Source organism: Aptenodytes patagonicus, chromosome 1 (assembly GCF_965638725.1).
Source record: "Aptenodytes patagonicus chromosome 1, bAptPat1.pri.cur, whole genome shotgun sequence".
In the NCBI taxonomy this organism is placed as follows: Eukaryota; Metazoa; Chordata; class Aves; order Sphenisciformes; family Spheniscidae; genus Aptenodytes; species Aptenodytes patagonicus.
In genome coordinates this window covers 141,147,953-141,173,373 of record NC_134949.1, presented here as the reverse complement: position 1 = coordinate 141,173,373, position 25,421 = coordinate 141,147,953, and the positions used below count along the sequence as shown (strand labels likewise).

The 25,421-nt window shown below is 41.4% G+C and overlaps 1 protein-coding gene across 1 annotated transcript; it reads right to left on the bottom strand.

Moving 5' to 3' along the window:
* Nucleotides 1-1,254: 1,254 nt before the first annotated feature.
* On the bottom strand, nucleotides 1,255-24,111 carry CLTRN (collectrin, amino acid transport regulator). Its single transcript, XM_076357098.1, has 6 exons — nucleotides 24,005-24,111; nucleotides 23,560-23,618; nucleotides 17,664-17,749; nucleotides 10,131-10,247; nucleotides 7,144-7,338; nucleotides 1,255-3,046 (listed from the first exon to the last, which is right to left on the bottom strand). Exons 1-6 carry the CDS (start codon nucleotides 24,069-24,071, stop codon nucleotides 2,890-2,892), a joined length of 681 nt encoding a protein of 226 aa, XP_076213213.1. The 5' UTR covers nucleotides 24,072-24,111; the 3' UTR covers nucleotides 1,255-2,889.
* Nucleotides 24,112-25,421: the final 1,310 nt, after the last annotated feature.

Here is a 25,421-nt window from a genome sequence, read left to right as displayed (position 1 = left end):
GCAGAACCGACTCATTGTTTTTAGGAAGTAGTTTCCAGTATAGTCTATATTGCTTGTTACTCACTTTCCTGTTATCAGGTCGTTCAATGGCGGGTGGTTTACAGAAAAAAAGGCAAAAATTACAAAGTTACATAAAACATCTGGGCTAGATCCTCAAGGGATATAAATTATCGTCATACCATTTGCAGGCTCTGGAGGACAGGCTTTACCAAATCAAAGTGCTCTTTGTTTTCTAATATGATCCTGCTGCACAAAGAGACTAGAAGAGAGATTTATTTCTTCTGTAGCACTGTGACCTTGATTAACCCAGTTTGCGGTACCTATTTCAGTGAAAGAGCGAATACCAACACTGACTGCAAAGCATTGCTAAGTGTGACACCTGCCTGTTCATGTATCATTTGCTTCTCTCAAGCCATTTTCTGTCAGCAGAGAGGCAAGCAAGATGTATGCTCTGGGTGAATCCCATATCATCATTAGCAGAAAATTACACCAAACTGCTGTAAAGTAATTACGCGGCTAAAAGGTGAGCTGGGAGGAAGTCAGTGATTAAAAACTGACCACCAGAGTCAGCCCACATCACATGTTTTGTCCAGAGGCTTTCAATCTATTTTCAAATCGCTGGCCAGTGCCATGGGCTGAACTGAACCTTCACTCAGGCCTTGAGAAGTATGCTCAGATATGCTCGGCCCTTTTTCATATCAAGTGAATTTTATTTCGATACCATATAGTACAATACAGGATAACAGTAATTCTTAATTGGTAGCTCGAGGTTGTTCTTGCACTGCCAAGCTATTCTCACCGAAATCTTTCAGGGGTTCTTGCAGAGGTGCTGCAGTTACAGCAATCCATTGTGGTCATACTGCAGTGTAGCTGTCATTCAGAGAATGTCAAAAGTGTGAAGGTTTAGAAATGATGGGATCTGAATTACCGCAGTAAAACTCTGCCTGAGTGAAAGACCTTGGAGCAATGACTGAGGAAGCAATAATAACACTGTACTCTATATCTTCCCTCCAAATGATCTTAAACACTGGTAAGCTTAATCTTTGACATTCCTGTGAGAAATACATCTCCGTGTTGTGGATGGTGATTTTGAAGCACTGAGATATTATCACTAGTAACTGACTTTATTAATCCTTTTCCAGAATGGAGCAGCGCACCATCTGGGACACAGAGCAGACGCAGTCCTTGTCCAGAGGGACCCACCAGCAGGACATCAAAGACAACTGTGACAGATGAGACCACGTGAGGCAAATGATCAGTGGGTTCCATAGTTTTATTTTGCATTTAGCCCTCCTCTCCCCGCCTCCCCTAGCCTCGGGCTTCCCCCACTCAGCTTCCTCCCTTCGCCCCGCCGCTTCCCCTTCTCCTCCCCATTCCTCCCCTTCTGCTCACCCCGTATCCAGGAGCCAGCACTGAGTCAAATGGACAGCCAAAGGTGCTCGACACAGCCAAAATGCTGAAGGATTTGTACCCTGGGAGACAAGAAACCTTTGTACTGTTCAGGACACTGGAGGGTCCTTTACAAGCAGCTTTTACCCAGTCTGATGGAATAACCCTAATATGTAAATGGGTTTTCCAATACTGCCTCCAAATATGACACTGGAAACAGGATGGCTAATGGTCAAATCCTGCCTCCAGTTTGGTGACTGCTGATACTACATTTTGCTTCAACACACTTCCATTCTCTGTGTGCAGTTAACCACACACACAACTCCCCTTTACTGGGGCCCAGTTCTTCTGAAATCAGTATCACTTTTATCACCGATGTAAATGGGAATGGGATTAGGGCACAGACAGCACAGTCTGTATGTATGGCTGACTTTAAAGTAATCCAACAATGCAGTTCAGGGTCCGGCACCATTTGATGCCCTCAACTCCCAGCCACACAAAGAGGAAACACAGGTCTGAACGGCCTCTGCCGACTTACCACCGCCTATGCGTTCTCATTCAGGTCGGGTGCATCAAGGCCAGCAGCTGGTGCTTCAAGCACTGAATCTTTTCAAAAGCTACCCAGCTGTCACATGAAGAGTTCAGCTGACCCCGGGTTCGCTATGTCTTGGAAATCTGCTCTAGTTCCATTATTAAAAAATGTAAGGAAGATTTTTACAAAGAGCTGCGAAACGTCCTCATAGATTTAATGAGAGCTGGGCCACTAACCAGAAACTGTACCTTTGGAAAATCTGCCCTTTTTTGCAACTTTTAATTTCAACAAATTTCAAACTTTTGCAACTTTTAATTTCCAGGTCATGTAATCTGTGACTTTGGCTGTTAAGTGAAAAACATTTTTAGTACCAGATCCTTGGTAGTCCTAAAGCGACAGATGACCCAGCTGCTTTTAACCTGCTCTTACGGAGACTGTAAAAGCTTGCTTTTTTTTTCCCTTGATAAATTAAAACTTTCATGCACTGATCACTATTCCATCCAAAGGCATACTGCATATCAGCAAACGGAAGTCATTTTACAGAGAAACTTTTGCATATGGCTTGAAAGAAAGCCCAGAAAGAATTGACAATGGCAAATGATCTCCCCGGTGACATTCAGGAATAATGCAGTTTCACATTTATATCAGGGAAAAACAAGCAATAGACATATTTAAATAATCATTAAAAATTAAACGCCTGACACAAGGCAGGTTTCAACCCTGTTCTGCCACATATCTTCTGGAAATCTTTAACGGATATCATTTGAGGTCTTCTCATTTGCTTTGCTCATGAACAAAAGCTTTGTAATGGAGGTTCGAGTGTATGTGTTATCAGCAAAAGGTTCTCTCGAGGGAAATTAAGTGAAAGGACATTTTTCTTGTCTTCATGTTTGACATTCAGGAGTAGTGACGAGATAAGGTAGGCACAAGAGTCTTTCAAAAAACCATCAGATAGCAATGGCAGCATTTCATAAGGACGTGAACCGTTCATCATCTGTGGCAAAGACTCCATTAATGTGGCCTGCTTTTAAATCCAGTGTTTCGCAAGGAATCCCATTTTCTACTGTTACTGTCACTTCGCCTTTCTCTTCCAAATTTTCTCTCTCTGTTGACTGTTTATTCTTTCTAAAAAGAAAAGGAAGAGAAAATCATCTTATTCTGTTGAACTGCAGCACTCCACTATGATTCCACAGACAGAAAACTGCACATTTAGTCAGAAGTTTATCATAGGTTATGTCTGAAAGGCATAATCTGGTGCACCTCTTTGCTGTTGTAAATCTATCACAGAAGGTGGGAGGCCCGCAGATTGGAAGCCTTGGTTTAGTGGTATGAGGTCAGGATCGGGAATCAGAAAACATAGAGTAAACATGTTATAAATATGTTATAAATATTACTTCAGCTCCTTGTTCTGTAAAATGACTGGAGGGTGCAGAAGGAAAAGTTGGTGCAAAACAAAAATGGAAAAAGTCTCTAAATTTGTTTTTGTTTTACATCAGGAAGGACGACACTAAACATCTAGTCCGACCCTGTTATGTATGTCATAGATTTCAGCCCATGATGTGGACAAATTAAAACATACTTTTTAGAAGCAGATCAGCTTTAGACTACAGCCTCCAATGATGGAGACTTGAGTGCCTTCACACTCCTTGATGATCTTTTCCAGAAATTAGGTACTCTTAATGCTGCAAATCTGCATTTTTAATTCGAACTTCATTAACAGCCACCTTCCCACCCAGTATTTTATACTTTTGTTTTCTAGATCAAACAATTGCACAGCTTTCACTTTTCCAGGGTCCAGTTCTCACCAAAAGCATATTAAAATAGTTGCTGAATAAAATTATCTAAAAATACAACCACGAGAAGATGTAATACAGAAATATCAGTCAACATGTCATGATGTTCCTTTAATTCCAGATTTATTCTGACCTTGAGATCTACTAGTTCATAGTTGAAAAACCTGCTGTACTTTACAGCCTGCAGCATCAGCGGTTTCAGAGGATAAGAAACTCAAAGGTCAGCTCCACTGCTTCTTCCTACCCCACAACATGTACTGTAACAATCTGACTCAGGACAATCATAACAACCTGACTCAGTGTAACTGCTAATAACAGTGATATTAACAATAATAAAATTTTATTGGCCTTTGGGAAATTCTTGGCATTACAGACTTGCTAAAAATAAATGTGGGGTGTAGTAGTGGAAACTTCTGACCTCTGGCCGCTGTATCTGCTCTTACAGTGGTAAAAGGAGTGTTCTTTAATACAAAAACTGTGGGGGCAGAATATAAAAGATACTAAGGAGCAGATTTAAAAGAAACGAGAGGAGTAGGAGATGTGTGGCACTCGTTGCCATAGGAATTCAGAGAAGCTGAAAATTTCTGAGTCCAAGGGGAGACTCAACAAGTTAAGGGAATAGAAAACGTTGTGGGTTACCCAATACGTGAAGACCAAATCCAGCTCATGAAGGTCCCCAGCTGCAAATTAGATGCTGGGAGCACAATAGAGGGAAGCATTGTGTGCCCTTACTCTGTATTCACTCTTCTCAAGGCAAATGTTTATGGTCCCTGCTGCAGATGGGATTTTGGGGGTAGGGGTGGACTTCAGTCAAGCCCAGCATAGACAGCAGAGGATGGTCCTGCTCTTGGTATGTGCCAAATCTATTATCAGAGATGGAGGTGTCCTATTGCTGTGATGACAGGGGAACAAACAAAAGACTGGCAGACAGCGTGTCTGATCCAGCTCACCGTAGAGTCAAGGGCTACAATCACATGGAGCTTTTCAAGCTGCAGGCAGCTGAGGCTTGGAATTTTACATGTTGGCAGTGATGCACAGCGAAGACCTAATTAAGAAAATCTTCCAGTTCAAGAAATGATGCGTGAGTCTAACTCATTACTGAAACTCCATTATAGGCCAATCATGTGCTTCCCTGCCACCCTGAGTATGAACAGCCTGAAGCACGTGCTTTTGGGCTTAACTGAACCGAGGTATTTAACTGGTACTTTAAAGGCCAATAAAGGCAAAATGCCAGATTTATGAGAAGTCATCGCCGTCCCTGAGGCCAGATTTGCAACACAGCTTACTAGGCAACAGAGCTGCCATTATGTCAGCTCTGGACAGGTTTCCAAGAAAACTCATTACTGGACATGCTGAAGTCTCTGACAACCTGGTCACATACTTTGGTGCCTGAAAAAGAGATGAGCACTTTCGAAATTCTCTTCTCTGATGTCTGGCTCTTCTTTTGAGAAGCCAAATAGCCCAGACCATCCCTTTTACCTCTCCAGTCTTTGCAACAGTAGATGGAAGAAATATATACTTGGTTTACCCTCTCTCTCACTCCCCTGCCCCTGCCTGCAGATGCCATTGATGTAAAAGGAGGGTTAGAGTTCAATCACGGATGAATCTGCTCTGAGGAAAAGTTAAACGTAAGGCAGAGTAGGGAAACAGAGGGATAAGTGAAAAGGAGCATAACAACTAAAAGGACAACAAGAGCATGAGACAGAAAGGATGCCAAGTGACCTCAGGCAGGCAGCAACAAGCCATATTACTGATGGTATGATGATAAGAGCATGTCATTTACACCATATTGAGGGGAATTGCTCAAGCTCAGCTGAGTTATTTTGAAAACAGAGGGGGGAAAATGCTGTCTTTCAGCCTGATATAAAGCACAAATGATTATTTTAGCTAGAAAAATCATCGCTATTTAGCATAATTTATTTATAGTACACTTATTTGAAATGTTCAAAGCCCCCCTTTGAGTTAGGTGCTATACAGACACACAGAGCCATGATACTACACAGAGGGCAGGTATGGGCTTCAGGAAGCAACATTATTCTCCAGTTTTACAGAAGAGGTTGCCTTGGTTCAGGGGATAAAATAACTCAGCCCATACCACATGGAAGGTTGTGACAGGACTTAAACTATCCACAGATCTCCAGTACCTGCCCAGACTCTCTCCCCAACAGCATCTCTCATGTATCGTTTGTTGAATTTTGTTTTTTGAAAACAGAAAGGGGTTTCACAAATTCATGCAACTCTTCTGAATGCAAAATATAACTGAAGGGATTCTGATCACACTACTACGGGTTCTCTATGAGAACCACTTATTCTTCACAATAAGTGTTGCTTTTCTGAGGTCTTTAAACATTGTTCTTCAAGGTGATAAGAGGCAGAAAGGAAAAGTCTCTGCAACACACTACTTTTCATATAAGAATCCCTTGTTCTGATATATTTGGGGATGCAGTCCACCATACATTCAGTAATTTTAACATCATCTAGTTGTCAGCAGAAATTTACCCTTTTTTAGTTCTTCTGCTGTTCCTGTATGGCTCTGTTGCTGAAGTCATAATTTTGTGTTAACCTAACGTCCGTGGCAGCCTAAATCGTGGCAGAAGCTGAACTTCTATGGTAGAATCTCAGCTCAGTTGAGAAATTTCTATTCCTTATGCCCAGCTCTGAGCCCACAGAGATGGCAGGACCAAAACTCCACATACTCTCTGGCCTGCTCCAACATGCTCACACTAGGGAAGCATGAATAGTCTTCTCTTTTTCACCAGTGCCACCACAAGGCAGAAACTGAGAGGAAAAGAGAGTATCTCTCTCCTACCCTACTGCCAAACAGCAAACACCTAGGCTCATGGGGAGATCTGGTCATGAACCTATGAAGGACTGGCTACTTTGGACTCATCAGGTCATGAATGGTAGGTGAGACCATGCACCGTTCCATTGAGCAGGCCCTCTTCAGCCATACATTAATCATTATTGTGTCCTCTACTGAGGCTTCTCAAACTGCCGCAGCAATTTTTTTTTAGCCCTGCCAGCTTTTGACACTACTGCCCTGGAAGGGGCACTGTCACTGCCAGCCTTCTCCCTCTTGGCAGCTATTTGGGTAGTCTGTGAGAGGAGGCTCACCTATGGCACACTAAACCTTGAGAAGAATGACAGCAAATGTCTTTATAAACCTATCATCTCTAGCTAGGTGGCCTCCAGGATCATATTCTTATACTCCCTATTTCCTCATTACACCCCAGCATTACTAAGGCATCTATACTTCACAGTTAAAAATTTTAACCCCTTTCCTCGGAAAAGGACACATGGGTTAGCTTTACCTATGGAGGGAGGGGGGACACAGCCATAATTTCTCTGAAGCTGATCTGAAAAGCAAAACCAGCCCAGCTGACTTAACTTGCCAGTATTCAGTTAAAACAGAAGAAAAGCTAAGCTTACTTCTTGCGTTGCTGAATCCCTGCAACAACAAGGAAAAAAATTCCAGCCACAATGAGACAAAGAACAACACCAAATACGATAAGCCAGACAGGCGTGGAGGGTTCAACAGGAGGTGATAAGGTTGAGGTTATCTTCAGGAACTGCAGTGTTTTGTCACTCAGTAGGAAGGCACTGTTGATTCTGTTCCGGTTCATCCTTCATAAAAGCACAAAGAACATCACAACTTTTTATAAAGGTATTTTATAAGTTAAAAGGATAGAAGAAAAAAAAGAATTTTCATGTATGTGCTGCAAGTCTGGCAGGGCTGAATTTGATCCAGCATGATGTTGGTAGGATTACACAGACCTTCTCTTTAACATAGACCCTGTCAGTAATCCATAGACACCCACACACTTACAAGGTTTTGAACACCAGACTTTCGTATGTCTTTATCTGAAAAATTGGGAAATACAGATGAAACCTGAAGTACAGTATTATTACTTGTTTCTGTTTTGGACCATGTGCTGAAGACACAGCAGGTTGTAATCTGTAAGGGTGGCTCTGTTGCCTTGCTCATGCAGAATTCAAGATTAGCATGGGAGTGGCAGATCTACCCTGCAACGCTCAGAGGATTTACTTATCAGTGCCTCTTGGTTCCTCAAACTGAACCAGTCCTGCATGTTATGGGCAGGTACATCTGCTCCTGTTGCTGTAGATTTTCTTAGGTCCATGAGGCACAGAATATGATTTGGTCCAGAAGAATCCCTATTGCCAACATGCCCTTCTTCCCCACAGGATGCAGCTAAAGGGATTTGTACTTTGCACATTTTTTCCACTATGAGAAACTAAGTCTGAGAAATACGCTTTGTCATATGAGTAGTACAACTGCTACCCTTTAATGGATATCTTCACCCACAATCATTACTTCTAAGCATTTGCAGGTATTTCTGGATCTGAATCTAAGCAGCCTTAAAAGGTTTTAGCAGTATCTTTCATTAGCTTTTTCAAAATGTTAGAAATTTTTGAGAAAGTATATTACATATATTGGTCTTGAGAGATTCTTTTTGATTGCAGTTGTATGATTTACAGCAGCTCTTTCTTGTACACAATTCAATTTATTTACCATAGAGCAAGTATTTCCTAAGAACAGATATATGGGAAATGCAGGTAAGATTTTGCAAATTTCTTTTCTTGGAAATCATAATGTTTGACCGTCCCTTAAAGAGGAAGTTCTTAGCCTTAATGGAAAGCCGGCATTCCTGGAGAGGACTGAAAGCCATGGCATATTGTAAGACTCATAATACGGTAAGCTGTCTTTGATTTAGAAAATATTTTCATCCTTATTGATATAAAAGGATCATTGTGAACAGCTGAAATAAGCATTGTTCACCCTCATCTAACGGCTGGAGTTACAGAATTATGTGCTGAAACACATGCAGTAACTACAGGTGCATTTTGTATTTGTATACGCATAAATACATCTTGTGAATATTTATGCAAGATCTTGGGACTCATACAGAGCTCTGATAAGGTTTGCCTTCCTCTTTATTCTTAGTTTGTAGAGAACCTCATACAATAAAACCCTGGTCCATGGGTAGCGTTCTTATGTGCTACTCTAGTATGAAGAATTAGAATAATGATTTAGTATGGAAGCCTGCAATCAGAAGCAATTGAATAAGAAGTATTGCAGTTTTATAGACCGTTTTATTTCTTGCTTCTAAGTTAGGTAGGAATTAAAACTTTTCATAAATAGCATATTCTTCTTTATCGGGTGACAGACAACAGTTAAAAAACAAACATACTATAATAGCATCCAATTTCTGTGGCAAACAGGGCACATAAAAGACTTAAATAAATCAGCTTATGCGACTGAACGTATCAAAGAGTAACAGAAATGCAAAAACCCTGCATTCCAGCACTCTTACAGAGACCTTCAGTGAATAAATAATCTGCTTCCTCCACTAATGCTATGAAGCCATTGTTTGGTGTCTCTGTAGGAAATAGTTTAATCTGCTCATAAGCTTAAAAGTTAATCTTTCCAGAAGAACGCATACTCATTCATCAGGAATTAGGCATTACACCTCCATAGAGATAACATGAATTTTCAAGACAAAGTACAGAATGTCCAAAAACAAAGAGGTCTGTTTTCCATTCCGTGCTTGAGAAATGTACATGAGTTATGCTGCTTGTGGGAGTCATCCCTATAAACCCCTTATGCAGGTTTGGTGGACCACTGAAGTCAGATCACCTGTTTTTACTTTTTCCCTCTTCAGTTCCACACTCTTGCTTTTATTGGTTATAGAATGCGATATTTAGTAGAAAGCAAACTGATTTGTACCGCACGGTACTTTGTAAAAGCAATGCTCAGCTACAATAGTGACTGAGATCCTATGAAGAGCTGGTATGAAAGGAATGTGAGTATAAAATTGTTTAAGCCAAGCCGGGACACAGCCAGCTCTGCTCATGAAGAGTTCACACGAGCTCTCCTCATGTGAAAGCTGACTTCTAAAGTAAGTCAGATGAACTGTACTTGAGAAGCACTGAAAGGGAGCCTGCGGTCATTAGTCCAGGTGTAGATGTGCATGTGGCATGCAACGAAAATTAAATTATATAAATCCCACCCAGAAAGTGTGCAATTCCATCATCTGAGGAAGAAGGCTCTCTGGTTGGGAGATGTAGCAGCAGGATGAGAACAGTGTACGTGCCACGCACTAAACAGCAAATTACAGGTAGGGCTCTGGAAAGGGACTAGATTTCATCTGAGGCTCCAGCATTAAGGGAGACTCCTTCCAAAGTTATAATCCCAAGGGTCATATGCTTTGCATTCTGCGGGACTGTTAAAAATCCTTCTAATCTCACATGCATGAAAGAGTACTGACCCCTTGGTGTTTTAACTACTTGGATTAGTTTATCCTTAAAGAGGCAGAGTGCTCACGCATACAAGGCCCAGAGAGAGAAAGCTTCCCCAGTCAGCAAGGAAGAAAAGGCTGCAGAAGCAGTGATTGTACCTGATGGCTGCCTCTACCTCACTTCCAGGAACAGTTGTCACGTTTTTGGAAGAATCTGTGACCACAAACCAAAATGACACCCGATCTGTCACATTGCAGAGCAGCACATTGGAAATTCTGTGGATGGTTAAAACAAAAATCATCATTAAAGAAGCATGAAAGGAATTATTCAAATATTTCAGATTTTCTTAAAATATTGCTTTCATCTAGAAGGGGAAAAATTCTTACATTTCGAAAAGGTGACAGTTAACGCCCAAGGAAGAAATATCACTCAGCATTTCCCATTTCCCAATATGTTTTTTAAAAATTTAAGCTTATTGAGACCAAAATTGAGGCTTCAAACAAAGTCCTGAATCTATTACAAACTTGCCTGGTCTTGGACATACATTTAGCGGAATCAAATGGAAAAATACATATTTGCTTCTTAATCATCAAGACTGTGACAAAGGCCATATAATGGAGCAAATGCACTGAAGAACTAAAAATTTAGTTTTTGACAGCTAATACCACAGGAGCCAGGCATGGGGGATTCCCCACATGATTTTCAAGTGAGTGCAGCCCTTCTACACAATGCATTTGTTGGAGAGAAGAGTAATGAAATTGATGTTATTCTTTTTGACATCTTTCTGCACAGTCAGGCACAGAATAGAGGCAACAGGCTAAATTTCAACATTATACTGGCACTGGCCCGTGCCCTTTAGCTTATGCTATGACAAATACTTCTCTTATCTGTCTTAAAAGGAGATCGCTCAGCTTTATGTGAAGTTTATGGAAGGGCACAGGCACGCAGCTTCACATGGCATACTATGTAAAAAGTGTGCAAAATGTCTTTTAAATGCCTTTTTTCAGATTCTTACAAATTTGTCTTCTACCACTAAAACTAGTAAATGGTGGAAATATCATTAGAAAAAACTCATGGAATGACATCATCATGAGTATTTAAACTAAAGGAGTGAAGGCTAATACATTAGCATCATAATAGTGACTGAGGATAGATGGTGCCCCTATGTTCTTCTACCTGTTCCTAGTTTATTCACACAACTAAGAAACAAACCAGCCAAACTCATGTAATACACAGGAATTGTATAAGGTAGCATTTATTACAGCATGGCAAGGAACATAGCATGGCATGTATCATAAAAGGACAGCCAAAGCCTTTATGAATTCAATGACAGATAGCTAGAGAGATAAAAAATGGAAAAAAATGTTTAGTTCTATATCATTAATAAATAACCCAAAGAATTTGGCTCAGGATTCAGATTTGCTGGCCATGCCCAAGCAGCGAGCAGATATTCTGGAGGTCCAGAACCAAAAGTTAGGATCATTTTTACTTCCAGGGAGCAGCCTGGACTTGGTTCACCTTTGCACAAGGTCTGCCTGGCCACAAGCACAACACAGCCGCCCCGTCTTGACAGACCCCGCTTGGGACGATCAGTCTTCAGATGCTACCTACTGTACTGGAGAAGGAAACCCTGCAGTAAGCCAGCAAAGAAGAATGCAGCCCGTCTTTTAATTAACTTCGGTCTGTAATGCCCATTACTAACTCCTGTAACTGGTTTTAAGGTTTGGCCTGTCCATCATCAAAATGCAAGTTCTAACATTTCCTTTCCAGCCTGTGCTCTTCCTCAGGGTGACAAACCCCCGGCTGCCAGCAACCTCCCCCTGCCACAGAGCTCTGTTTTGTAGTGCCACCTGCTGGCTAATTACAAACATAATTAAATGACCCCCGCAGTGGCCTGAGGAGCAGAAAGCATGAGGTAGGAAGGAATGTAAGGGAGCCAAAATTGCCGATGAATGTGTAGTCTCCATCCGGAGAAGAACGGGTTCGTTTTTAAGGCAGGACAGGCATTGGCTTGATCACAGTAGTTCAGTATTTTGCAGAAATATTTTACTTACTGCTGAAAGCTTTTTCGGGTGGTGTTTTGGGTGCCTTGGGTAGCGCAACCTTTCGTTTTACAGAGAAGGTATATATTCCACAGAGATATGCAATAAGATGGAAAGCAATGATTTTGCAGAGCTGAAATACCCACTTTTACCTCTCTGGAACAATGTCAATTTTGCAAATACAGAGAATTTCTATGGCTATAAGAGGAAAGCCATCCTCTGGAATTTGAAAAGATGTCCACAGCAGTTTGCTGGCAACAGTCAGAAGATGAAAGCAGATTTATTCCTCCCAAAACAAAAGCAAAGCACAAAATTTACAGGAGGGGAAAGAAAAAAAGTCTGCTTTTGGCTGGTGGCTGACAAACTCTTGCTGACTTCACAGAATATCTACAATTGAATCTGCAGAGGAAGTTTTCCATCAGGAGAATTTATAACAGTAGGACCTAAAGCTTCGTGTTACTGCAGTTCTTAAAGCTGGAATTTCTGTGGCACAATCAAAAACTGGTCCAGGTAGAAAAATCTGGGTTCATGTTGCCCTACGGATGTTCTTGAAATGGGGTGAGTGAGGAAAGCCTGATCCCCAAAGAGAAAGATAAATTTGGTAGATAAAGACTGGCAGAACACCCTGACTTTCTCATTCTCGTTCAGAGACTCAAAGAGACTCTTCAACCTGGGGTCTTTCCTACAGCGCCAAGGCTTTCAGCGTGAGATAGGGCAGTCGGTCATCATTAGGGGCAGCATCTCTCTCTCTCTAGAACAAACAGCATTGAATCAATTGGGCGGCAAGGCTTACACTAGGATACGTAAATTTTGCCTCCTTTCTGCTCCCTGTTGTGTCTAAAATCCTTGCTCGATGATAAGCATCCAAACCCTGGCTTCACTGCTGCCACTTTTTCATTAGCGGAATCTGAATGCTGTAAATCCTTCCAGGCTCCAAAGAGAATAACGCCACTCACGAGAAGTTCAAAGGGGATTGAGTAAACACCAAAACAGACTGGTTCAACAAGCACCAATGTGGCAATTTCTTTGCCACAGGTACACCTTTTTTTTTTTTCCCTGTGCTATTTGCATGCAGGTTTGATTCACAGCATGCAGAAGCATTACAAAACTATGCCTTTACACTGTTTAGATTTGAGAAACCTGACTTCTCCATGCACTATGCTAATTAAGTGTATTTGTAAACATATCTGTGGACATCTTTTTTTTTCCTTAGCAGGTGATAGACTTTTGTCATGGGAATTATAGGAGACTGTTATCATCAAAATGACAAGATCCTGGTTCTGCTTTATGGCACCATGGCAAAAGTCCAAAATTGCATTTCCTTTAATACACGCAAGTGAACACCAGTGACTTGAGTGCAGGAAACCCTGATGGTTCCTTGGCCTGAAACACCATCATTGTTCCTTATGGAGATTTAAAGGATTGTTTAGCAGTAATAAAGAGCTGCCAGGAACTCAAAGGGAGCTGGGTGCCTACAGCGGCCGTTAGCTCGTGGGAGAACCACAGTCCCCAAGTCCCAGGTGCCTATCTCCAGCTCTCCCGAAAGCATCAGGCCTCTTCCAACCCAGTGCTGTGGAGCTGCTCCTGCAAAGGAACATTATTTTCTTCCTTTTTGTGAACAGCAGCCATGGGAGCACCTTGATGTAACAGCTTTAACTCTAGAAGCTTATTTTGTTGTTCTAAATGGTCACAATATTTTTAGTATCAAAATAGCCTGTCTTAGGAAGATGGATAATGTTGACAATTTTTTTTTTGTCACTTCATGAGGAAAACTGCAGCTTTTTTTATCTAAAAAGGGGGGGAAGATGTACCAAAAGTAGATTCTGTTGCTTGAATGAAAGTAAATGTGATGACATTCTGCTCTACAGATTAACTAGTCTCAGGCCCAAAAGAGATGCGTATTATTTCAAATGAGTCACAGATTAGAGAAACCAGGGTTACTAACACAGACTACAGACAATAATTTTTTAACACTGAGAGATCAAAGGTTGGCTTACGTAGTTCATGAATGTATGTATTGAGAATGAATTGAAAGGCCATATATAGAGCAGGAAATAAAGGGGTTTTCTTTCTCCACTGAAAAAGAAGTATTTATTTTATCTGTATTAATAATTACTGAGTAATTTAATGGATTGTGTCTTTCTTCTGTTTCACACAAACTTGAAAATTTGACAAGCCTTTCAAACATTAAACACAGCTCCATGATTTATTAAATTTTAGTTTAGAAATTAACTTTAGAGAACTCGAGATGTAATGTGCAATCCTGTCCATTCTGCCTTGGGTCACTCAGTGGTTACACAAGGGCAACAACAGCATCAACCGCTGCTTCCAGCAGCACATTCAAATGCTTGTCATCACAGGCTGGCTTTCATCCAGCTTCAGAAGCCTAACAAAAGGTGACTTTGAATCTCAAAAATGATGGGACAGACTGCAACAATGGTTATGCTGATCCACCAGACAAATTATTTTCGGGCCTGATCCAGTTTGCTGAAATTAATGGCATTTGGTCTCATGTGGGAGTTAGTTGTGGCTGTGAGTTACTGCAGGGCTGTGGGTGTGTTAGAAATTAATGGGATGTTAAAGGGGAGGTTTGTCACATCCTGGGTATGGCCCTGTGCGGCATTTATACCCTGACAGAATCAGTATTTGGTTATGTAAAATACTGGTGAATTTTTCATAAGTCTTTCTTTTGACAAAAATCTTTAATTAACCAGACACAAAATCTGGGTACATTTAGATGCTACCAGAACGCAGTCACAAACAATTTGTTTGTTCTTTTATGACAGCATAATTGATCATTGATCTTTTACAGCTCCCAAAGAAAATCTGTTGGCATTTATCTGTAAAAGCTCACGTAGTGATAAATGCAATTTATTCGCCACAAGCTCCTGCTTCTGCCTCCCTCTTCACCACACTGCAAGCCCCTGCCACTATCCTTGCCAGCTATGCAAAAGTGCCGTTCCTGTGTGCACGGCATGCTGCTGTACCCTCTGGGACGCTGAGTGCTCCCACACCTCCGTACCCCCTGCAGAGGGGATGGAGATGGACTGCACTCCTTCCTATATACTCATTTCCTTCCAGCTGCCAGCCACAAGGGTGGGGAAAGGAGTGCGCTATTTCCAGGACTTCTAACAGGATGGAGGCTTTCATAGCTTTCCTGCTCCCATGTAACAGGCAGGTTATTTGGGGTGTATTGGGAGGTTCATCTAGCTCTCCATCAATGAATGGGGACTCTGAGGTCCCTGGGGATTTGGGAGAGATGGACGGATAAGAAACTCCTCAGTCAGTTGCCTAGCAAGTTGTACCAGATCTCAGAGCTACACAGCTGTCCTTCGGTTGACATGCTGTCTACACATGACCCCACAGGTATCTAGAAGTCCTAGAAGAGTTACCAGTTATACCTCCAAGGTACACCCCAACAAGTTATACCCCGTGAGGAAGTCCTATACCATCTTAAAAAGAGGTAAAGATGCCCACACCTCGCTGTTTCCAAATATTATACTGACTTCTCTTCTGACAAACATAGTAGCAGGAAATTATTGATGTGTGCAACCCCACCTCCAAACTGAAGTAACACTGACATTATTTGTCCATAGGAAAAATTATCTTGGTAGGAAACTGAATTAAGTGAGCATAAATTCTGTGATTTCCCAGAGTGGATAAAGATAACTTCCATTAAAACTTTAACTCCTTTCGTACTAGCTTGATTTTTTCCTATTCCTGCACCAAGCTTTCTAATATTAGTTGAATCTGCAGAGAGCCATGGTGCCTGAAGAGGAAAAAGATCACTGGCTTCTGACACAGGTGTTTTGCTGTGTGAAAGCACCATGACTTTGAAGGAAGAGAATAATTTAAAAAAAGGACCTGGGACTAAAATATACAAAATTGAATCTTTATGGATCAGATACTGGATGAAAACTCTGCTAAGTTGAAAACCTGAGAAAAAGCCCTGCATAATGACCTTTAATTAGCTTGTATCTTGAACTAACTTTAAGTGTCATTTTAATTGGGTGCAGTAGCATACTTGGCTGTTTTTGTTAAGCTTGGTGTAACGGCTCTCTTGCTCAAAGGAGACAACTTCTGAGGAATAAAAACAAAATAGCAAGGAACCAAACACTCCTGTTACATGGAGAGGGAAATCACCTTCTATTTAAGAGAAAGTGCAGTAGCCACAATAATCATCATGTGACTCAAGTTAACTAATATCTTTGCAAATGTGGAACATGCTTCATCTGATGCAATGACAGCCTGGAGCAGGTTTTTTTTAAAGTAAATTGAGAACCTTATCCTCATTAGCCTACCAGAACCATAAATCTTTTCTTTAAGATTGAAAAACAATGAAAAAAAAAAATAGGCCTATAGAAATACACTTACAAGGTTTCTCATTTAAGAAAGATAAGAACGTACTGAAAATACAGCTTGCTAAATGGTCTGTCTAATCTGGTATCTAATTTCATAAGTAGCAAGGATCAGAAGCCCAAGAAGAATATTCAATACCTCAAGGTAGATTTAATCCCAAAAACAATTACAGGCTGATTTATGTCTGAACTGCAACATCTGAAACTTCTTGATGCTAGGTAACTCAACCGCTGCAATATTAGGGATAGATACCCCCAGCAGAACACAGCACTAGCATAGCTATCCACCTTCAGTTCTCTGAGTCAGCTCATCTTCAGCATGCTGCTGAAGCTGTGCTCTAAGAAAATGTGCACCAAAGCTGCTTATTCAAGGATCTGTACTGCATTTCTTGACCTTGCCAATGTGTCCCTTCGCTTCCTCCCAGTATGGTCTCCAGAAGGTATCATGTCTTACTGCCAGATTCTGCTAGAGTGAATTGGCACAATCCCACTGAGATCCACAGCTTCACTATGGATCATCCACTTCACATCATGTCGTGGTTTAACCTGGCAGGCAGCTAAACACCACACAGTGTTCGCTCACTCCCCCACAGTGGGATGGGGGAGAGAATCAGAAAAAAGGTAAAACTCGTGGGTTGAGATAAAGACAATTTAATAGGCCAGAAAAGGAAGGGAAAATAATAATGATAAACGAATATACAAAACAAGTGAGGCATAATGCAACTGCTCACCACCCGCTGACCGATGCCCAGCCAGTCCCTGAGCAGCAGCCGTGCCCCGCTGGCCAACTCCCCCCAGTTTATATGCTGAGCATGACGTCACATGGTATGGAATATCCCTTTGGCCAGTTTGGGTCAGCTGTCCTGGCTGTGCCCCCTCCCAGCTTCTTGTGCACCTCCAGCCTCCTTGCTGGCAGGGCAGTATGAGAAGCTGAAAAGTCCTTGACTTAGTGTAAGCACTGCTCAGCAACAACTAAAACATTGGTGTGTTATCAACATTATTCTCATACTAAATCCAAAACCCAGCACTGTACCAGCTGCTGGCAAGAAAATTAACTCTATCCCAGCCGAAACCAGGACACATCAACAGGGATACTGGTCCAAAGATTGAACATTGCTTAAGGCAGAGAGAGTGTGGTGTTTAACATATATCTGGGTGTCAAAGAAATATACTGGAACAGTCTGTTTTTAGAAGCTGTATATAATGATTTCTACAGTTCAGTACAGCAGAGAATGGGCCACTACATGCAGCATTGTTAATATGTATAAGGCAAATCAGAGTAGATGCTTACTGAGTTGTGCTCTTGCTGGAATATCTTCTCAATGCAAAAGCCACCATTGCTTTGAAGAGGTACTCTTCATTAGCATCCCAGGCGTACTGTAAAGAAGATGGAAAACAATCAGTTTCAGCACCAGTGCTGGCAGTACAGAGAGGGAAAAGAGTCACTGAACTTGAAATGCTGTATTGATCAAGAAAATGAATAAATTCTCTGGTTGTGCTACGAAAATAAATTCCTGCCCATTATTTAGTGTGCACAAAGGATTTTTTCTAACGGCTGTTATAAAGCGCAATATAAAGTACAAAGATCGTTTCCAAAAACTGAATTAATTGAATGTTTCTGAAAGCTGACCAAACTGGAGATGTAAAGTTTCTTGTACCAAAGACTCGGCATATTACTAGAATTCTCCCCACACAGCTGCACCCACAGCCTTGCCTCTTTCGCTGGATAAATCCTGTTAAAGTAGAAGGTTTAAATCCACTCTCAAAGACCATTTGGCTCTGCCCAAAAATAAAAAAAAGCTAACGTTGAAGGTAGTCTCTGGGAGTTGGATGTCAGGACACCAGGAAATCAAATGATATTATGGCCTTATTGCTGCACACCACCCTTGCTACAAGAAGACAGACTCAACTATAGTACAAGTTACTACATCGCACGTGAGACAAAAGAAAGAAAATAGCATCCTTACTACTTCAATAAGAAGCAAAATACAGGCTCCAAAAACTGTTCTCTGTTGCCTTGGTGAAAAATCATGCTTCCATAATTTCAGTTTTCTGAGATAGCTTCACTAGGTTCCCCTGGGCTTTCATTCACGTATGCAATTATAATGACCTGTAAGAACTGCACCTATTACATTTTTATAACAAGAGCCATGACTGAGGCATACTGATTGAACTTCCCCTTTCAGCAGATTACAAAGATTAATAGTTTCCTGGAAAGATATTAATGCAGGTTAGAGGCAGCTTTCTTCAGTCAATCAGAACACAAATCTAATCTTTAACTTTCAGCATTAATAAAATCTGCAATGTAATCATCCAAACTAGAAACCCAATGGTGTGGATACTTAACCCTGTTGACAACTTGGACCTACTTTTTCACGGGCCTTTATAAAACATTCAAAACCCAGCAATGTACATCAAAAAGTAGTAAACAGCATTGAAAATGCCAAATCTTAATTCTGGTTTTTAAATTCTGATTTGGGATGCATGGAGCTGCAACCTCTCCGCAGAAAGAAGGAATCCAACTTCCAGGCATCAGCCCTCATTTTGCTCTGACATCCTGTGGACTGGGAACCTAAGCAGGGAAGACAGCAGTCATTTAAAGGGCAGAAAGTCATACTGATCATATTTATCATCCCTAGACAAATGATGAGTTGTGAAATGGGCTCTCTGAGATGCAGTAGGACAGGGACAACAAAGCTGAGCAACAGACAACTTGAGTAGCATTAAAATCCAGATGCAGCGCTGAGAATCTGGGTTCTGACTCACCACTCTTGCCTTGTGAATGAAGGGATGTGTAAGCATACTGGGATAATGCATGCCAGTCTGGGAACTTAAACTGAAAAAAGAAAAAGAGAGACTCTTTGAAAAGAAATTATAAAAGCCTGTATTTTGATCCCACTGCACTGATGAAAATGTGACAGTAATGGCAGCAACTAGTACTAAAAGAAAAAGAGATAATGTAGTAGAGGAATTAATATAGATGAGAGCCATAAAACTATTTATTGTAATTTTAAAGACATCTGTATTTAAACCATGGAGCACAATTTGCAGCACTAAAAGGGAAGATCTTCCTTTTTCTGTGTGTAGTACTATTGACTGAATCCCCACATGCCATCTGCAGTCTTTGAGAACAGGTCCAAAAGGACAGAAAAAAATCATTCGTTACCCAGTGGATTAAACCAGTTGTAGAGATAATTTAATCAGTTGTCTTGAAAATGGATAATGATGAAGCACACTCCATTTCATGCTTACATGGACACAAACACAATGCAGCACTACCATGTATATGTACTTGATATGTTTATGTTTAGTGCAGTACATGTATATATGCACAATTCGTCACTATCAAGTATTCAGTTTTCATAAATAATGCAGTAGCCTAGAGCTTCTTTAAGTCAGAGTAACACAAAGGGTATCTCAAAACAGGGAAAATAATTTGTAGGGAGGAACTCCAGCCCCAGCTGAAAGAGTAAGCACTTTAAAAAAGACAGAATATACAGAAAGCTGCAAGAAATGGGGGAGGAGACTGGCAGAGAAAGCTCAGCAGAAATCAAGGGTCTGCTTGAGTGAGGGGAAGATGCTGCAGACAACCTTTTGGGCAGAAGGGCAAGAAGCCCCAAGAAAACAGTGATGAGACAGGAGGTAGAGGAGATGGAGATGGCTGTGGGCTCCATATGAACAAGAACCTCTGTACATGACTGCATGCAGGAATAGGCAGGGGGGAGGCAACATATTGAGGAGGAAAAGTACGGCAAGAATACTTTTAAGCTAATAAACTGTACGAACTCGGGACAAGTGGGCACGAATTGCCAGAAGCCAATTTCTAATCATCGGCTTTCTCCACTCAGAGGGATAGGTGCAAAGAAACCTGAATCGTTCTACTATAGGGCTTTATCAGTTTCACCTTTATCCTCCAAATGCAAACCTTCCCTCCTGCATGGTTCTGTCTTTTAACTAGACAGCCATTCAGACTGCAGTGCGGCTACAGACACATGAACACACTTCTGGGTCCCCTCTGGCGGCAAGACACCAGGTGGACGTCAGCCTTTCTCCCTTTCATCCTCTGCCCTGGAAACAGCCTGAATACATGAGCAGGAAGGGAAGCGCACCTTCTACTTCACCTGGCTGCAGCCCCTGAGGTGCCAGCTCTTTGACTCTTACCGTTAAACTGAGTGGTGGCAGAGAGTTACATAGACTTCTCAGTGCACATCACTTCCACTCGCTCCCTAGTTGTCTTTGGCCCTTTTGAATTAACTCTCTACCACTCTGCTAACTCCATGAGTAGGAAGCAACTAGTGACTAGCAGCTATTCCAGAAGCCACTCATAAAGTTAACACCATCCTCAGAGACACTCATAAATCACCTTCCTTCCATTTCGGCTTATAAGACACCATGTCTCCTCCCACCGGTTAGCAAAGTCTCTGTCAAGTACACCCATTATTTGCAAATAAAATGCTAACAGCTAAATACTTACTGTATCTTAGCTGCTATTTCCAGCTCCATTGTGATAAGAACTGTATAAATACACTAAATGGCACTCCCTGCCTCAAAGTACGGCCTACCTTGTGAACAAATTAAAAAATGGTGTCCTGCCTTTATCAGCCTCCCACAAAGAGGCTGGCATGCACTAAATCATGTGGAAAACTACACTAACCTATTTCCTATGCCCCTGAATGTACACTGGAGCTCTCCTGCCAGTCCTAGAGCAAAATGACCACAGTATCAGGGTTTTCTGTTACCATCTAGCTTGAAGTGACTTGGAAATGAATGAAACTGAATTCAGTAGCAGAGCATCATACCAAGACATTCTAAGCGGGCTGTGTCCTACCGTGATACAATGACAGTATTACGTTTTTCTTTGCTAAAATAAATAAACAAAATAAAAAAGTAAAGTGTCCCAAATTCTTCAACCAAAATTCATTTCAGTTTGATAGTAGTTTCCGTTTCCAATTTCAGTCATTTGCAGAGAAGATTGCAATGGCTACGAAAAAGGAACTACCACCTGTGCACTTAATAAATTGTCCATTATTTGTGGGTAATTTTGGATGGCATCATACCACTTTCAGCATGTTGTTGTTCTAAAACGCTGTTCTAGACTGTCCCATTCTTAAGGCTTTCACACACTTTGTTATATGAAATAAACTACTATCTATCTACAAAAACCAACAGACTCCTCAGTTATTGCTTTTTTCTTGTAATATAAAGTGCCTTTAAGAGTAATGATTTGTATCACACCCTTTTTGGATGAAAAATAAAAAAAATCACAAATGATCAAAGAAAAACACCTTATTTTACTATAGTTGGAGAAGTAAAAAGCACTAAGAAAGAGCATTACTGGGAACTGCAATTTTCATTCTTTGCTACTATTTTGAACCAAGATTAAATCAAAATATTAGCAGTTATCAACAAGAGGAGCTTCAATAACGATTTTGACATATTTTCAGCTATAGGATTATACTACTTCTAATAAATTTTTAAACAAACCAGGCTCGCACTACTGTTTAATTAAAATCTCTCACCCAAGAGAATTTACTTCAATATGAATTTCCACTGACAAATAGTTTAGCATGCATCTTGAATACTTCTTCCCAATTTGTCTGGTTTATGAAGTTACCAGCGGAATTAGGTCCCTGCTAATGTTAGTTTAAATTACCTGATATTTCAGGGTAATTTTAGAACGGCTTCTACGGTCATAGGGAGATTCTCATCTCTCCAATCTCTTATAACATGTAACCTACTGCTTTTTGTTTCCCAGGGCTTCTAACATAATCAGACACCAGACTTCCAGTGGAGATGACTGTCCAAGACATTTCATATCTAATTTCATGCTGAGCCCTGTAACACACTGCAGATTCGCTCTAAGCATTCAAAACTGCAAACGAAGTACTGGGCTCTGCCATATTTCATAGCACTTTAGATCAGGAAAGACCATTCAGTCATCTAATGTCCCAGTCTCTTATATATCAGAGACCCTTATTGCTCACACCAGTACTTCTACATTAAGCCCAAGGACTTGAATTAAGCCAAAGCATTTCAGTCCTCATGAGACTAGCCTGTGCACCACAGGCAGAGAAGAAAGGCCACTATCTGAAGCCCTACTTTAGTAGGGAATTGATGAGAGGTGCTTGAATGATCTCTACAGATCATGCCTGTCTCAGAGCCTGACATAAAGTCCCATTTCATAAAGACCTGTCCTGGTTTCGGCAGGGATAGAGTTAATTTCCTTCCTAGTAGCTGGTACAGTGCTGTGTTTTGGATTTAGAGTGAGAACAATGTTGATAACACACCGATGTTTTAGTTGTTGCTGAGCAGTGCTTACACTAGTCAAGGACTTTTCAGCTTCCCATGCTCTACCCACTGAGAAGGCTGGAGGTGCACAAGAAGCTGGGAGGGGCACAGCCAGGACAGCTGACCCAAACTGGCCCAAGGGATATTCCATACCATGGGACGTCATGCTCAGTATATACAGCTGGGGGAAGAAGGAGGAAGGGGGGGACGTTCTGAGTGATGGCATTTGTCTTCCCAAGTAACCGTTACGCGTGATGGAGCCCTGCTTTCCTGGGGATGGCTGAACACCTGCCTGCCCATGGGAAGGAGTGAACGAATTCCTTGTTTTGCTTTGCTTGCGTGCGCGGCTTTTGCTTTACCTATTAAACTGTCTTTATCTCAACCCATGAGTTTTCTCACTTTTACCCTTCTGATTCTCTCCCCCATCCCACCGGGGGGGAGTGAGTGAGCGGCTGCGTGGTGCTTAGTTGCTGACTGAGATTAAACCATGACAAGACCTAACAATCTTTCCCTGCTTCTCTTCCCAGACATGCTTGACTTTACAATTAGCACTCTCAAGCAGAAGTGCTCTTCCCAAAATACAGACATAGATTTATGCAGCACCTCTTATGCATAAAGTGTAACATCTCTACTGTTTTTCCAGGGGAAAAAAAAAATCTTTGACAGAAAATTATCTTTATGAAAAGGCAAGCTTTATACTTCTCTTAAATGATGCCATTTGAAGGAGTGGGCTAGTCAAATGTTAAGAAATGGATGCCTGGATCATGACTTGAGCAAGCTATTACAATTAACACTTCAGAACAAATTGCTTGTGCTGCCTTCAGAAATTTTACAGTATATATTACTTCTATTTAGGCAGATATTCAGTTAGGAAGAATACGTGAAGATACTTTACTTACTGCATTATCTCCCAAAGCTGTTTTGATACTAAGCCGTACTTTGAAAGCATTCTGTGCATCTGACACAAAGAGAAAAAAGCAAACATATATTGATAGTCAGCCAAAATAGGATTTTAAATCATTTACTTCTCTAATTATTTCACAAATCACAGATTCTAAACATGTCTTAACAGATCACCTGATTAGGAGGACAGAAGTTACTAGCATGAAAAATGCCACAGCCCTACAAAGTCTCAGTGAGGTTTACCATGACCTCTTTAAAATAAGTGAGATGAACATCCACACTTAATTTGCAAACTCATAAAAGAAGCGAATGCACAGCGTTTCAATCTTCAAACTGGAGACAACCAGTTAAAATAAAAATCTGAGAAGCTGACAGCTTTATAGGCATAAACTCATAGCTACATTTACCTGGGGAAGGATGGGAATCAGCTCCAAAACTTACCTGGCTTGCAGAGCTCAGCATGAGCAATGGCAACTACAGAGAGAGGAAGCAGCAAAACCCGTAACATCCCGTCAGCGTGGAAAGGTTGAGGCAAAAAGAAGAGAGCCTCCCCTGTAAAGTACTCTTAAACTTTCTATGACCCAGGATTAAAGCATCAGCAGCACAAGTGAGCAACCAAGTAAAAGGTTTAATAATTAACCCCTGTTATTTTAGCTAAAACAGGCACTAGAAACAACTGTCTTCTGTTAGTTATTTACTGTCTTTCTCTGTAGTAAAAAAAAGGCCGTAACAAGGTTTTAATTTTCCTTCTTCCTTTTTAGAATAATACAAAACTTCACACAGTGCTCCAGGCCAAACTTTTTTCCCCCCAGATGCAATGCCAGACAGGCACACAAGATGTGTGAGGGACGGTGCACCAGAGCAGCCGGCGATTGCGGTGGCGGGACACCGTGCCGTTACCCACAGCAGGTGAATTTGAAGCTCGGCTGCTACCAGATCCCAAAGGAGGCTGCCACCCGGCTTCCTTGGGAAACTGGCTGGCCCCACAGAGGGCCCTTGAGGATAAAGGAAGACTGGGCACTCTTTTCATCCCTCCAAAAGAAATGCGTGGCAAACGCAGAAGCCCTGGACCCACAAACCAGGTTCCAGATTTGACCCTCATTTGCCTTCGAACTCTCAGCACTTCTGAAGGGCCGGCCTGGTGGCCCCAGTGCCATGTCCCCCCATCCCCGCCCCGGTCCTACTCCCGCGTCCTGGCTCAGGAGCTTGCCTGAGCCCGGCAGAGCAAATGCCTCGTTCCACACAAACCCCCCCACATCTGAGGCATTGCTTTGCACGAAAAGAACAGTTATAAAGGTGGAGAACTACTTTCTTGCTGTTGGAGGATCGTTACGGTAGCAACCGGAGTAAGAAGAGGTGCAATAGAAGGGCTTCATAGGAAGCATGTTGAATAAGGACATATTCTTGTTTTGTAGACGTGACACACTGTGTATACATATACGCACACAGGGGTGTTAATATTTTAATGATGCACATTACACTATTAGCCAAATGTTTACCAAGACAAAGAAATAAATGCAGAGGAGAAAGACTTCAGAAACTGAAATGTATCGCAAGTACTTCAACAGTCTTTGCAATCTGGGCAGCAAGACAGGATTACTTTATTCCACTCTGCTACTGTACTCCCCCTGCAGCCACTCTGATTAATGGTTAGTTCCTAAATTGAAGATCGCTTCAAAATTACTTTCAGTTGGTCCTTTAGCACTGAGAAATGTGTCTTAAGACTGCAAACCCAAAGACCTTTGCAAGAATGACTACCAGTGAGAAAATTTTACTTAACTGTGGGACTGAATTTATGGAAAACAATAACCAGTATTTACTGTGTAAGAATACTTGGACTTTCAGGTAACGGAGAACT